The sequence below is a fragment of the Caloenas nicobarica genome, chromosome 1 (assembly GCF_036013445.1).
Source record: "Caloenas nicobarica isolate bCalNic1 chromosome 1, bCalNic1.hap1, whole genome shotgun sequence".
Taxonomy (NCBI): domain Eukaryota; kingdom Metazoa; phylum Chordata; class Aves; order Columbiformes; family Columbidae; genus Caloenas; species Caloenas nicobarica.
In genome coordinates, this window is record NC_088245.1 from 27,288,274 (window position 1) to 27,305,139 (window position 16,866).

At 40.2% G+C, this 16,866-nt stretch overlaps 1 protein-coding gene across 2 annotated transcripts in view; it reads right to left on the reverse strand.

Moving 5' to 3' along the window:
- Nucleotides 1-2,557: 2,557 nt before the first annotated feature.
- ST7 (suppression of tumorigenicity 7) overlaps nucleotides 2,558-16,866 on the reverse strand; it is a 151,487-nt gene continuing 137,178 nt past the window's right edge. For both annotated transcript variants that reach the window (XM_065643481.1, XM_065643489.1), the window contains exons 13-15: nucleotides 12,475-12,567; nucleotides 9,301-9,440; nucleotides 2,558-2,839 (exon numbers count right to left, since the gene is read on the reverse strand). In XM_065643481.1, coding sequence (XP_065499553.1) covers nucleotides 2,744-2,839; nucleotides 9,301-9,440; nucleotides 12,475-12,567 — 329 coding nt within the window. In that variant the 3' untranslated portion in view covers nucleotides 2,558-2,743. The remainder of the gene's footprint in view (nucleotides 2,840-9,300; nucleotides 9,441-12,474; nucleotides 12,568-16,866) is intronic.

Here is a 16,866-nt window from a genome sequence, read left to right on the forward strand (position 1 = left end):
GGCGGGAAGGCCAGCGGGTGGCAGCTTGACTGACCCGACACACCTGAGGTCTCTCCTTTTTTGTTCCTGGCAGGTTACAGTGTAAAGAGAGAGCGTGCAGCCAAATTGTACTAGATTGGCTTTAAAGAAAAAAACAGGAACTGTGAATATTCCAAGCCTAAAAGTGCCCCCATCCATAAATCTGCAAACTGAGGATTTGGATGAGTTATTATCTGAATCAAATTTCCAGAAGGCTCGTCTCCACGCTAAGCCAGAACCTTTCCATCATTATAATCAGGGGCTGTGTTCGCCCTTTGATCTAAGCCATGCTGAACTTCACAGGAGACACGTCAGAGGCAGAAAAGCCAGAGGCAGCAAACTCTGCCCGATGAAAAAGAAAATCCTTTTGTCTGACTGGCCTAGTCTCCCAGATACCTAGAATTATAATTAAAGCTAAAGACATAATTTCTAGATAAAATCCATGGCTCATTACTCCTTATAAGGGAGATGGATACTAGAAATAGTAGAAAGAGAATCGTATAAAGATACGTTTGAGTTCCTAAAAGTTGCCCATAGTTCAAGGGAAGGATCTGATTATTCCAGGAATAAAGCATTCCTTTTTATCAGATTATCACAGATAATAATTCCCATACAGACCATAATTCACATTATCTCTTATTCTAATAGAAGATATACACTGACACACAAACACATTTACATATTAGGACTGTTAGTCACAGCAATTTGCTCTTTTGAACTGTAGGGTACACATAAGTGAGCTTTGAAAGGTTTTTGAGGTGATTGGGAGTAAGTGACACAAAACAGCACAGGACAGCAAGAGCTGACTATGCCTGAGCCTTCTGATTTTCACCAGCCTTAAATAATTCTGGCAGTGCTGTTGTGAGGCAAACAAATGAATATAATTATCCCCAGTTTTACACTTAAGAGACACACAGGAGCACCTGCTGTAAAGGTGTTCTCTGTGGTTGTTCTCACAATTCAGATAAAAAGCCAAGAACACAAATATTGGCCCATTTCACACTTCCACACGCTGTCCACTGGCAATCCGCTACCTCTGATCTCCTGCCACTTCCCACATGAAATGTAAGCCATACTAATGTCAACATTACAGCGAATGATTTTGCAGGAATGATGGCCAGAGATGAAAAACCTGTGTGGGAATCCCCAACAGCAACACCCCTCACCAGTTTTAACATTTAGCCCTGGGGCTCTCTGATCTTCTGTGTCCTCGCTCAGGTTTCCTTCTTACGATTGATTTCTCCTGGTGCGGGGCTGCCATTTTTCTCAGAGCTCAGCAGTGTTTGCTTTAAAGCAGCACTATTGCTCACTTGGACAAAAGTTTTTCTTCTAGATAGACTAGCGTATCTGTGATCAAGGGGGCAAAAAAGAATGTAACACGCCTCCTGCTAAGAAGCACTTCCCTTTTGTACCAGCTCCAATAACGACAGTTTTGTCTTTGCTCACTCATTTCCTCACTGATAAACGTATCTGCTGCTGCTCACAGTCCCTCAGGATGCTCAGCATTTTTAGAAGAATTGCAAAGCTGAACTGGCAACATGGCATTTTTGATCTGCTGCATTGGGTTTATGCTTCCTTGATTGTGAGAGGAGTTAAAAAATTATCCTTAAGGCATCTGTAAGGATGCACTCTCAATTCTTGTCAGTCAGAACTATTTGCTTCAACTTCCAGACCAAATTCTTGATCTTAGGGCAGGTCTCGTGCATTAGCAGAGGTGTCTGCAGGAAGTTTCCATCAACACTGGCCAAGTTATAAACGAAAACTTTGCCAAAACCTTTCACAGCACAAGGATAAGGTTTCCTGAGGTAAGCACTAACGACAAAACACCAACCTCTCTATTAATTGTGCGTGAACTAACACCAATTTTGCTAATGGGCTTCTGGTCTCAGGCAAGGGTTTATAGTGCTGATGTTTAATCTGTGCAGGAGAAAGTTCCTGCTTTTTCATGCTTGAAAAGTACTAGTAATGCAATAAAAACTCAGCAAGAAATCCATAAGGGCATCAATGCAATGATCACTTGCTACAGCTAAATTTGTCTTCATTTCTCTGCCATGACTTATGCTTTGTTCTGCAGACAGAGAACAAAGCATGGAACTTTTGGAGGTACTTGAAATAACAGTGGTGTGAAGAAAATTTGTAAAGTACATGGACTTTTTAAAAATTCAAATGAGGATAAAACTCACCTCTGTGCAGGGATGAAAATCAGAAGCCTGATGTGCCATCCAAACTGCCTGGAGAGCCTAAAGCTGCTTTAAGCAAGAGCTTTAACTGCCCAGAAGCCTCGTCTAGACTGTCTCTAGTGGTAAGGGCTTCACCCTAATTGAACTCTGTAAGAAACAGCAGCAATACTATTGCTTCATTGTAAAGTTATTAGTGTTTTTTTCATTAACTGAACGGAAAGCTAAGCCTTAGCTGTGGTGAAGCAGATACACCACACATGTTTGAGAGCACAAAGTTCAATGTGAGCTTTGAAGAAGAAGCCAAAAGACAGCCATGCTGCAATACACAAAAGTTTATTTTTAAGTTTTTCTTTTCTGAAGGCAAAATATAATAGAACCTAACATCAATGTATTTTGTACAACAAAACAGTTTTTATATGAGAACAGACAATCCATGAAGAGTTTTTAAGTCTTAGAACTGCTTCCCTTTTTTATCATGCTTTCTTGTGGTCAACAAAAAGTTGGCACAGAAGATGTCACGGCAGTCAGTCAGCAGGCGCGCTCCCTCAGATCCTCGTCAGCTGGTGCCACAGACTGGAGGGCAGGATACTTTCTACTTTTTCCATCACAAAATTTAAAGGGGCAAAGAGGGTGCTGAGAAACTGCAAAGGAATCAGATGGATACACATTCAGATCAAAATCCAAATCAACACACCTCAGGAGAAAGCTGTCCGGTAAGACAAGAAACCCTTGCTGCATTTCTCTGTAAAATCCTCCAGCATTATAAAAATTACATAATTCACATATAAAGACTTTCTGCCAAATTCTGAGCCTTGAATATACACAGATTACTGGACTTTGCAGTAAAGAAAGTAAAGAAAGCCCCATTTTTATGAAGATCAAAGTGACGAACTAAAGAGTCTTCACATGTCTCGCATCCTTGATTCAGGCTCATACTGAAGCCACTAAAAGCTCAACCCAAAGCCTACTGAAGGGAAAGAGGCTGTTTCCTAGGGGCAGAATCTGTCCAACCACCTCCCAGAGACAGAAAGCGTGTCTTCAGATTCAGGTTTATAATGGTTCTGGGTTAGCTATAGATCTGCTGTATACACTGAAGCATCATTAACTGGAATTTATCTTAACCTCCTCCCTCTGTTACAGAACATATTTGGCAATGTTGAAAGAGGTTTCAATATATTAATGTCAGGACAGGCACATGTGACAAAAATCAAGCAAACAGAGACCATTTTATCACAGGAAAAAACCACTGCCAGCTACACATCTCAGAACTCAGGTACTCAAAGCACTCCCAGAATTTCAGGAAATATATATTAACTGTTCTTTACATTAATTGCAATGCAACTGCACGCATTACATATCGCTATGTTGGGGTCCTATCCGTGTATGAGAGAGTACAGTAATATGCAGAGTCAGCTACCTCAAGACTGTGAACCCTGTGGCTTCTAACCATTTAGGCTGATGTGACTTTGCTAAAAATAAACAGCTCTGGAACCGATCAGCAAAGAGCTGTGAGAGGTTCGTGTTTCAGTTACTGCTCTGCAGTCAGCACAAAACACATAAACTCCACTTACTGCACTGATGTGTATATTAAGTCTGCTTGGTAGGTCAGTATTAAAGCAAATCTAGTGCTGGATGTGTTGTTTTTTTTTGTCCAGAAGAGCTTTCTCCTGACAAAAGAGAGCATCAGACTTCATATATAAGCTCACCTACATCCCTTTTCACATTCTGGATTTATCCCACTTAAAGGATGCAGACATAGGGGTCTGGTCCACCTGTAGTCACTGGAGAGAACTAAGCACTTCCAGAGAGAAATTCTACCCATCCCAGGACCAGAACTGCCCTTTGAAACCAGCTTTTCCCCCTCTGCCCCAAGCTGCACAGGCAGACGGGTGGTTGGGCTCTGTCTTCTTCTGTAAAGCACGGAGGACTGCGGCACAGCGCAGGGTGCCGACCTAACCCAGCCACGCTCCGGAGCTGCCCGCGCAGCTCCTGGCACAGTTCTGGCCACTTGTCCTCACCAAAGCCCAGGTAGAGTCTGGGGACAGCACAGGGCAGGGACAGTTCCCAGCAGCCAGCGAGGAACAGGGACATCCCACCTTTGAGGAGAGGAGAGGCTGGAGGTACAGATGTGAACTGTGATGTGGCACCTGCCTTTGGAGCCACAGAACAAATGGTATTTTATTACTTAATACAGACGTGCCCCTGGTCTCTAACTTGGGCTCTTAAGGACCTAAAAAGGACCTAAAGTTAAGTAAAAAAAAAAAAATCTTAAAAATTGCCACAGGTCTGTGTGCTGCTGAAACGCAGCTATATTTGGTAAATGTATTTAAAATGTTTCAAAATTTCAATATCCAACAGCCAGAGATTATAACCATTTCATGGTATCAAGCAAGAAAATAGTTTCACTGTTTACCAGAATGGGCTCTGTGAAGAGTTTAACTGTAAAAATGTATGATGTTAGTGATGTTTATGCTTTTTAAAGGCAACTGTAAGTATTCCAATTATTTTCTTCCTCTTGGACATGTTTGCATACAATATAGACAATCCATCCCAGACAACTTCTGCATCATGGGAAAACAAGGTAACATCACCCCTGGTAATGAGATTTTGTCATAAGCACAGGCTGAGTCAAAAACAGCTTCTAACTAAAGCTGAACCGAGTATCTCCATTCTAGTGCTAAAGGCCAAGCTGTGTAACGTCAATTGCAGCTGAATTAATCTAACACTGACTTACCTAAGGTTAGAGCTTGCTATTACTATTTCAAGCAGCTTAGCCCAAGTGGACACATTCCCTCTGGTTAAGCTGAGAACTGTTTAGATTAAAATGTCCCTCTAATTTTGCCAAATGCAAAAGGCTCACTAGAGGATATTTGCTGCTCTTTGAGTAGCACTTGATGTATGCACTAAGCTTGCACCATCGCATTTACTTGAATAAAACTCAGCTTTGTAATTAGTGCAAATTACTTGTTAAATCAATGAAACAAGAATAATTTGCCTGACAGTAAGTTTTATTGCAATTCATAGGAATTTTGTTGCTGAATTAGTTGATTGTATCCTATAACAAACTCAGTGAAGTGTCTGTAGCTTAAAATTAGTTCTTTTCCACCTGGAAAACTAGTTGGTCTACAAAATACATTTAAATTCCTGGATACCAAAGCCTGGTTTCACTGAAGTCTAAGCAAAACCTCTGCTGAGATCAAAGGTTCCAGATGCCACCTCCTCTCTTGTTCAAGTCCATGTAAACAGCATCTGTGCTGGGGTTCTCTGGCCCTTGGAAAGCTCCTGGTGCTCCTGCCCTCAGACACCACTGCCAGATGCCTGCCTGGCTTGTTCGCTCCATGGTAGCACCCAGGAGGGCATAGTCTGCATCATACATTGTGGGTTTGTTTTCATTTATTTTTCTTTTTTTTTTGCCTTTCCTTTTGACACTGACTGTTTTGTTCCACAGCGAACCAAAAGAGCACCAGCAGTAGAGTGAAAATTCAGGGTGACAGAACTGGTGATGGGAGACCTGTAAAAAAGTTTGCTATTATTATTTTGTATTTGAAAAGAAATAATTATTTTGTACTTTACAAGAACCTGGCTATTTCAAAGCTGGCAGAAAGTGGCTTTCTGAGAGCACCTTCTGAATAGCACCACTTGATTTAAACAGATATGCAGAAGTATCTTTTTAACTTTTCCACTGCATGGCTGGTGTTTGCATGGAGGAACTGACTATTTATTGCTCACTCCCTGTGATCTCATCTACATGTTCCCTACATCAGCATCTGCAGAGGTCCAAGCAGACCCTGCTTGCTGAACTGAGGTCTCATCCACCATAAGGGAAATATTGAAACAGACCATGTCAGTGATCTCAGGCAAACACAGAAATCAAATTAGTCCTCCTGAAGTTTCACTAATTTAAAAAATTTAACTAGGCACTACACGTTTAAACACTACTGTTGATTCTAATTATATAGTGACTCCCTTGTTCATACAACTCTCAGTTTTACTTAAGATACACTGATTTTCCAGGTATAGTTATAATTCTGCATGACAATGAAAGAAATTTAATAATACCTACACTGTGTTGACAATATTATCCAAGTCATGCAATCAGAAATTTGTTCTACTTGTATTCATATCTTAAGTGACCTCCAAAAGTCTTGTCAGAGAGCCTAGCAAAAATTAAAACCACAAGCTATGAGCATGCTTGTCCCTAACTGAGTGAAAATGCTAAGATCTACTGCTGTTTTAAAGTTACTTATAGCCAGTCTGACAAAACAATCAAAGAAGGACTGGATTCTTCCAGTTTCATTATGGGAAGAGTCAAGCTTACTTCGAGGTACAACATTACAGAACTGGGTGGATGCAGTTGGGAATGTCTAAACTTGCTACTGAACTGGCAGGCAGCCTTCAGAGCAGGTTCTGGCTCTAAAATACGGGTGCACTGATAGAGTCTGGTGAATTCCATACTATGTTGAACCTCGAAAGTAGCTTTGAGATACCTTCGACTTTTGCAGCCAGCGGGGGAATGCAGGCTGCCCTAAAGATGTCCCACTGGCACAGGCCACCTTTGGCAGTCTCACACATGGAAGAGGCTCTCAGCACTCAAAGGCTTTTTCTGCCTTGAAGAACCCAGCGTCTGGGTTAATGGGCTGTGGAAAAGGTGCAAGAAGATGCTACCTGCAGAACAGGTCAAAGCCAGTTCCCAACACCCAATCATGCCAACCTATTCAGTTTTTTGCAAATATGGTAAATATCAACTTGCAGTAACAAAAGCCTGGGCCATGATGGTGATACTACATCTGTGTGATTCTTCTGAGATTGGCAGGCATAAAAGAGAAGGAATAAATTTTGACCTATTAAAATTAAAGCCTCTGTGCACAGTTTCACAATGTAATATACCACATCACGATGAGCACCAACCATACAGGAATAGGTAATTCAGGGCACGTAACCACAGCAACAGTCAGCACATTCATCTTTTTAGCTATTTATGAAATTAGTTTTTTATGAAACTATCTTTCTTCAAACTGAAAGGGAGGAGCCAGGGCTGGCCAACCTCTTCTATTCTGTTCTGATACAGCTGCATTTCAAAGTGGTCTGCCATGATTTTCTTCAGTCTCATACACCTGGGCTACTTTTCCCAAAGCCAACAAAATGAGGCTTCCGAATCAAAGCCTTTCTACAAGCTACTAAATGAATGTCACAGGCTTAAATTCTGCCCCTCCCATGCACAACAAAAACTCAGCTGCTGCATGTGGTGGTTTACGAAGATTAAGATAAAGCTAAAAGAAATCACAACGCACGTTAACTGACATACTAACTGCATCCATACATGTTCAGAGATCTTGAGTAATCTTGTCAACTTTATGCATGTAATGCAGCTCACATTTCAGTTCTGTTTGTCTGTGCTTATTTTACTAACTTCAGGTTTTACCTGCTCTGATATGCAGAACTTAATAACCACATAAAGAGTCTTGGGGTACCTATTCTGTTAACACCAGTGGCAGCTGCACTTATACAACAGTGAAATAGATCCCTCTGATTTGACTCTACTCCCCAAATGGCTTTGGAACCCGCAAGCTCCAAACCATGGAGAAACAATTACTAAAACACCACCAGTCTGATATTTCCATTTGATTGCACTCCACAACCAAAGCCAGCTGAGTTAAGCCCACGCAAACATGCTACTACCCATTTTGTCCAATTCCAGCAGCTCACCACCTGTAGCAGGAGCACTAAGTACAACACCCCATCGTGCTGTCAGCTTGAGATATATTCTTTGTTCAGGATACAGGCCTGACAAGCAGAGGAACAAAGCTAACAGGGACAGATTCAGGGTCATTAACTGCGAAGGTATCAGAAAATTGCAGATTATATTGAAACAGCCCCCGAAGAAAGGTCATCCATTTGAATGACTTAAGGAAAAAGACCACAAAAAAAGTTTTATAAAGAAGGTTAAGATCATATGCCCAAGTTAAACACTTATTGTCCACCAAATACCTACATACATGCTTGAGAAACAAGATAATTATATTTCAGGTATATTTCAGCACTTTTTGCTGATAGAAGTGGTATCTTTTGCTACAGCTAATCTTATTTTCTGCCTTCTAGAGCTAATGAAAGGAAATTCTTGATGCAAGAACTGCTGAGGTACCAGACCTTTGTTACTCAAGCCTGGGTGGTAGAAGAGCTGGTTCACCTACAAAGGCAGTCTCTCACCATTTGGAAAGGAGTTTGAGAAAGTACTTACAATCTGGAATCTGCCAAAGCCTTTCAGCCTTGCCTCCTCCACCCCACCCCTATTTCTCCCAGATCAAAAGCACCAAAGACACTAAACACAGGGCCAGGAGGCTGTTTTGGAAACACAAGACCTAAAAGTGATACAAATATATTTCAACAGAGGATATTCAGTATTTCTTGGAGAAGGAGGCTGTTTTTTACTATCCTAGAACTTTTCCGCAAGTTTATTTTTCATATCCTAGCACACTGGAACAGTGATGCTCTTGGTTTTGCAAAGAAAAAAGTGTGTTTTAGCATCATTCATGGCCCTTCCCCCTCATCCTCCAACATTTAGTAATGTTTGGTGGATTAAAAGAGCAGAATTAGCAGAGACTTCCCTGGAGGTAGTTAAGAAAAGTCATGAGGGAAATACTGACACTACTTCCTTCAGGGCAGTTCGGGGAAAGAACACAGAAATTTGCCCTGGTTCATTGTACACTCTATTTCTGCTCATTAGTATGAGTTTCTATTGCACTGGAAAGCATGGCACGGCCATTATGGCTTTGCACAAAATAGAGGGGTTCTGCAAACCACTATTAGTTTATTTTATTGGATTATATATGAAAACACAGATACTCTCTTCTCCTTTTTTGGCAAGATCACAAGAGATCTAGGCTAACAAAGGAGTCATATAAACCAGAGAAGACCGAGAGTAGTGTGTTTTACTGATTAGCACCCTCAACAGTTGTTCAAATATCCCTCTGCTCAGATATCTCTCGATGTTTTATTTATACTACTGAATATGCAGATATTTAATACCCAGCAATATTTAGCTCAGCTCTTCCTGCATCTGTGTCTTTATTTGCCAGAGAGAGCAGCAGCAGAGAATACTCACAGCTTTTGCGAAGACTCCCATGAGCTCTGGGAACTGATGTGTCAGGAGGGCCAGCATGGCTGTGAAAGAACATAGTCCAGCAGTGAAGAGGATAAAGAAGGGAAGCTCCTTCTTGGGGTAAACTGAAACTTCATGAAATGCTGTAGAAAGAAAGACAAGAAGGGGAATGCATTATACATGAAAAACCAACCCAACAAAACAACCAAAACCATACCAACATTATGTGGTTTAAACAGCCAGAGACACCCAAAAATGCTTTTGAAGGAAGAAGCACATGGAAGGTCTGAAACATCTAAGGCCAACGTTGTAGCTGTCGGTTATCTCACTGCCAAATAATTCTCATCTAAAGATCAAGCTTCTAGCTTAGTCTGGTCCTATGTACAGGTTACTTTTGCCTTCCTTCTGTCAGCGCTAACTGTAATGCAGCTGTGTAACAACTAACCCCAGAAAACTAACCCACAAAGAAAACATCATTTTTTTTGGACTGCCCACACAGCTGCACGTTTGCTAATGCTGATACACAGAGAGTACAGAAACAAGCACCCAGGAGCAGCAGTGAGGCCAGCCTTGCAGAACCGTGGTTCTGGACTGGTCTAAGCAGGCTGTGTAACTACAGCCTTTGTAACAGTAAATTCTGAGGGTTTAATCTGCAGAACCAAGAAAAGTTATCCTAAAAGCAGGACATACAAACATGTACTTTAAATTCAGATTTTCAGAATTCTGTGAATACCTACCGCAATACAACAACTTTTTAAAGTGTTAAAACCTGAAATTTAAATTAATAGTGGATTTTCAAGGTGTTCCTTAGCATATACTAAAAGGAATACAGAAACTTCCCTGACTCTGCTATGAAAAATCACTCACTGGGCTCTGGAAAAAGCAGCACTGAGAAAGCTAAAAGGGTCAGAAGAGGATAATGAGTGTTTTACTGGAAAAACATATCCCTTAAATTTTGATGGTGGCTCAGATTCAAGGTGAAAATTTGGCTGGGTTGGCAAAAGGTCTGGTGAACTCTTATCTGTCTGCTTCACTCATTCAGCCCAGTCACAATAAATGCAAACTTTGAAATATTTTTTTCTCATGCAGGACCAACCTCAAGGCTTCCTATATATTTCAAATCCTTTGACTATTTATATACACAACCCATTACTGTCCCATTTTGCCTGCTTTCTTTGCTTCACTGATCAACTCTCATCTCATCATACGTGCAGACAACATAAGCACAGGATAATCCAGCAACATGACAGGACAACATCCCTGAACGCATTCATCCAGAGTCGAGTGGTTTCCAAAACCAACAGCAGGAACTAATAAGAGTTTAAATTAAAATATTATAAACTAAAAAGATGTGTGATTTTCAGGTCTGCTAATTCATTCAATTTAAAAAGAAAAAACACAGATAATTTGCAAGTTCTCTTTGATTTAAATTAAATTTAGAGATTAGGAAATACCAGACCATGGACTTTGTAAGTCTAAGACTTCTTGTGTTCAGTTTTTTGCACTTGCTTTTGACACAGGCTCCAACTTGTTGTTCCAGTCTGTTATCCAGTCATGGCAAAAGTTTTGTGATTGATATTTTTAATTCAGACAGCCTGTCAGATCTTAGTGTTCTGATATAATTCCAGCTGACTCTCCCTTAAAACACACGCAATTAAAGGGTGTGGACAGGTATGCAAAACCCCTTTAACCGACCTGTGTCTGTCACGGTATGTTAAACCCTTCCCTACTCAAACCCAAGAGATTTTGCAGTGAAAGGCATTTCCCAGAACCGCCAGAGCAGAACACCACTGTCTGCATATGCTGTTAAAGAGTCCCTGGCTTCTAACATTTTACAAGAATGATTAGTTTTGCCTCTAAAAAGAGATCACTGAGCTATTCCGCATGACTCTGTCATTTCTAAATTTCCTGACGCTACACTCTCCCCAGCTCAGCATCCCTCTGAGTACAGCAAGCAGAGCACTCTAAGAGGTGTTGTTGTAATTAGGGTGATTATAATGGGGTGGGGAGATATTGTCAGTTGCCAAGGATTTCTGTGTAATATCAGCGAGAATGTATTCTGAAGGAGAGACTCACGAGTGGGTTTTTGCTATATTATTCTCACCTAATGTTTACTCAAATAGGCTTATAAAAAGTGCCAATCCATTTTTCAGCCCAAAGCAGAGAGGTTTTGAATGAAAAACTACAAAGAGTGCAAACGCCCTCAAAATCAGCATTCGCAGGAGAAGCAGACCACGTTTTACTTTTTCCAGAACAGAATTCTCGTTATTCCTTCTTCAGGATAGAGAAGGTGAGAGAAGAATCTTCTTTGGATCAGTTTACCTCCTCTGCCCTGACCCTGCAAATCCCTCCGTACTCGTGTGTGTTCCACTTGTGCTCACACAAACTCCCACTGACTTCAGTGGGAAAACACATGGGAATGAAGTGTAACTGTTTGCAAGATCGGCTGCTTCGGCTTCTTCCTCTGCGTTCTTGTGCTTCTCTGCGTGCACTGCACGAAGTCCCATTAGCTTGGCCTGTACTGCTGCCCAAGGGCTGGATCTGCCTTTATATCTGTATCTTGCAGAGCACCGGGAACGCTCTTGGCACTTTACTAGTACACACTATAAACATATATAATAAATGACTGAGGTAATTTCGCATCAATCTCTTCATAACAGCACAGGCACCATTACACAAAGAAAGGCCTTTCTTGCTATTTAAGAATGCTTTCAGAAAACGTCGGCATCACCTGTCAGAATAACAGCTGCATTAATGATCCAGATGTCCTCAAACAGGTTTGATCTTGCCTTGGTATTTAAGTAGCTACTGTGTCTACAGAAGACTAACAAGGTTGCGCCACTATGCTTTTGGTTTGATGGGATGTTACCCTAGATGGAAGATCAGACATATCTTCCAGTGACTTGGCAAGAGAGAATAGCAAGATCTAATTGATTTATATTTCTTCAGTAATCTCTCTCCCTGTCCCTACACTGTCAACAACAACAAAGACAGCTAACCATTATGAACTGTGGCCAGGAGCTGCCTTTTAAACCATCAAGGGAGCTCCAGAGGCTCATTGTCAACCCAATTATTCTAATCAAGTGTATTCAATTTAAAATGCACCAGTGGAGATCAGCGCTGCAAGACTTGGGTAAATGGTTCTTTGCTGTCACCAGTAAGAAAAGCTGAACGTACATGGTAGTAGTTCTCTATCTGCAGTTTCTGTACAAATAGGGTAAGGGTAGAAAAGATGTCCTTTCTCCAGTGGATAGGGGATCATTCTGAAAGCTGAAAAGAAAATAACACCATGTACGAATTACTGTGAATGTTGCAGTCAGTGGACATACTTAACTATATTTATGATTTTGCAAAACAAACATAGACAAAACATAACATTTATATTTGGTTGCAAACAGCATATAAATTGCTTCATGAAATGCCAAAATATAAATCTGCACTTAGGTTTAAATCCTGCAAACATGCATGTTTATTTTTATTCTTGGGAGCTTCATGAGCATCAAGTGAGACCACATTACAAGTAAACGTTTGCATGATCAGAGCTCATTGTACTTACAATTCCATAGACAAATTTACACATTTTGTCTTAGGTTTTTAGGCCGCAGAGTTTTAAAATTTCAAGGGAAAGAAGTGTATCTGATATAACAGGTATAGCCTACAAAAATGACCAGAGAAGCTTGTGAATTCAGGCCAATACTCGCAATCTCTGTGCATCAAGCATAATAGAAGTTTTGCGTGGAAAGAAGTACACTACTTTTTTTTCCCCATCACACTCCAGCAAACCAGGTAACACTGATGACTCAAGCCCAGAGAAGCAGTTTTCCAACACAGTCATGTTTTCATTTTATATTTGGCAATGAAAGATTAATACCGAATTATTAAAACCAGGTTCCTCACATGCATTCTTTTTAAATGTAGCAGATCAAGCTGGGTTTCCAATATAAATCTTCAGGTCATGGATTAAGTAATACTTAATCTTATGCATTTCTCAAATTGAAAATAATAACAGAGAGGGAGGGAAATGGATTACTAAATCTGGACGGTGATGATGTCATAGGCCATCTGAATATGGTTTATGGAAACATCAGAATACTTGACTGAATTATAGCTTTGCAATCAAGGCATCCTTTTCCATTATCCTATATATTATTCTCACAGTTAAAATGTCATCGGCGTGTTATTCTCACTACCCCTATGAACATCAGTCACTGAAGCAATATTTTCCTTAACAGATGTCCTAGAAGAACTGTATATTTTAGATGTTAGGTACAGCCCACTGCCATACAATAACACTCTACTATCTCTTGCTCACAAGGCAATGGGGAAATTGATTTAAAATACACAATACCCAAATATTTTCAGTTGTGCACACTGCATTTGAAATAATGTTAGCTGTATTTTTTGTGCAATTATATGAGTGTATTTATTCTTGATTACTATGTTTAAAGCAATAGTAAAGAAGGCAGAAATTCTCAAATATTGTAAACCAACCAGGGCTGTGGGGCTCTTCCAATATTAAACTCCCCCTCTTCATAGCACCCCAAAAAGCCAAGTACAAGTACAATAATCCGAGCCTTATATGATCTTCACATGCAACAAACTTGAGCATCTGTACAGAAATATATGTGGAGGAATGTTCAGTGCTCATTACTTCAAAAACACTAACACAAGTATTTCCTTCTAATTTGGCTTAATATTTAAACAGATAATCAAGCCTCTTCTGTTTTACCCTAAATCACAGTAGTATTAAGATTCTAATACAAATAAAAAGGGATGGTGAAGATGTTGCTTTTACGAAGCAAGTGACAAATGTCTGAATAGACATCTTTGACATGAGACCAAATATGGAATATTTACAGCAAACCAGTTTATTTAGCAATGTCATCAGCCATGGAGGAAAGTGCTCTGGTTCACCTGGATCAATTTATGTTTACATAGATATTTCTCTGCCTTAACTCTCACAATATTATCTGATCCTGTTTTACGTTAAACAATTCAGGTAGCACAGAGGCAGTCTGCCATTCAGCTGTGCGCTCACTGTAAAAGCTACAGCTACTGCACCTCGGGTTTTCTTCTTCATGTAAACAGGACACAAGTTTAGAAACTGACAGTGATGAACAAACACTTCAGTCTTTCGAAATTTGGTTACACTTGAAACCACAGACCTTCTATACAGAGCATCTGGAGCAAACCCAGAGTGACATTTCACGTGGTGTTACTTGGGCTTTTTTAGTTTGACTATGAATAAAACTGTACTTTGACTGACCGGATGAAGACAGAACAGGAAACAACCAACATTCTGATTCGATGATGATCTTTATTTTTATAACCTCACTTTTCTCAATTGTTGAATACAATTTGAGTAAAACACTTTGTGAGAATTTTTGGAGTTTAAAATATCACAAAGATATTTCTGCATAAATTTTGTTAGTCTGTCTTAGTTAGGAGTGACCTTATTCTCCTCAGAAGCATTCAAAATGTACCCCCCAAACGACTGACTAAATGTACTTAATGCTGCCCAATTCCCACAAGGTCAGAACAGAATAGTGTATGTATGTGGGCATTAAATTCCTACGTACAAGCTACTAAAGTGAGACTTGTGGTTATTTAAGCACTCTGACAGAATAGTACACTTCAAAGACATGACAAGTACCTAAATATCTAGAAAGAAAGTGAGAGCAGCTGACCATATACTACATGGAGACTATTGGTTAGAATTAGTATTTAATTAAATTTAATTTCTCTGTCATGTTTCCACCGGTTTTAACTTACAACTGTGCAGAGATGCCAAGAAAACCTTTTGCAAGTGAAGGGCATAGGAGTGACACAAATAGTTCACTACACCTCTAAAGAATATTATACAGACTAAGATACGGACCAAAGTTATGATTATTGGACTAGATCTTGGTGGAACCATTAAAACCCATGGGAGTCTTTATGCCTAAACAAAATCTGAACAAAATTCTCGAGGACTGGTGCACTGTTCATCTCTGAAATCATTGCGCAAAATGAATTATGGATTTTTCTTTAGAGGTTATGCAATAATGATTACGTTTTAGATCTTTACAGGCTACTACAACAATATTAGCTAATAAAGTACACATTCAGATTGCAGTGGAGGTAATAAGGAGAGGAATCAGTTAATGTAGTTGGGTGGGAAAGCCCTGTGTTGCTTTCAGGCACAGGTGCTACATTTCCTTCGTGGCAGGAGGGCTGCAGAGCATCCAGCCTCCTGTGCCAAGAGCTGCTCCTCGTAAACAGCCCTTCAGGGACTCCCCAGCCTGACAAAGCAAAAAAAGATCTATTCAAGATTCCCTGCAAAATACTGCTCTACAACGATGAGACAATGAGGCCTTGGCCTAAAGGACTCTTCCTCAAGCAGCTGGAAGAGAAGAAACGCTATGTAAAAGCAAACCAGTGAAAAGAAGCCACTGGGAAGGAAGCTATGACAGAGAAAATAATAGACTGGGAGAAATGACAGGAAAAGAGCAAGCAGGTAGGACAGAGAACAGTGCAGCAGAGCAAACCCCAGGCAGCCATGGTATGGATTACTGTGCAAGGTGTTCCATACACCTAGAAATAAAGCCATTACCTCCTCTGGGAGTCTACATTGCAAATAAAGCTAATTCAGACCATTTAATACAGTGACCGAGACAGTAAGTCACTTTTACAGTGGAAGTATTAAGTAAATTTCTGTAGGAATTATCATGGTGACAAGCTGTACCTTTTGAAACAAAACTAAATGAGAACAGGAAATTGAGGAAGGAAAAAAATTGTGGTATATTAACATATGGAGAGGCTAAAAGAGAACAAAAGAAAGCAGAGCAGAACATGGGAAGCAGGTTACAGAAAGAAAATTATGCATTAAAAAAGCCCAGAGATGCTGGTTCTAAATAGCACTTTCTAATTTTCTGGAACCTGAAAAGAGCACAACTCAAAGATGGGATAAGTTCAGTTAGAAGGTTAGTATACGACTCCAGCCTCCTACTCAAATCAGGATCATTTTCAAAGTTAGGTCTGGTTGCTCAGGGCCATGTCCAGTTGCTCTTCGAGTATCTCTGTGGATGGAGATCCCACAGCCTACCAGCAAACTGTTCCAGTGCATCACCACTCTCATTCTGAAAATGTTTTCCTTCCATGTAAATGAAATTTCTCTTGTTGCAGCTTGTGTCTATTGCCTCTTGTCTTTCTGCTGTGCCCTTCTGAGAAGACTTTGACTCTGTCTTCTACATGATCTCTCCATTGGATGGCAGAAGACAGCAATTGGATGCATCCTTCACCTACCAGAGGTCTTTTCCAAGCTGAATAAGACCAGCTGGATCAGTGTCTTTTCCTGCTTCACACGTTCCAGCCCCCTATACATGCACTGGACTCACTCCAGTTTGTCAATTAAATATAAATGAATAATATAAAACAAAACAGTATTTTATATTGGTGGTGGTGGTGGGTTTTCTTCCGGCTTACAAGACACTGTCATAATTTCCCAATATCAAAGCATTCAAATAATGACTAACAAATCTCTACAGCTCTGAAATGAGGAAGGTAAATTATTATCACCTTATTCATGAG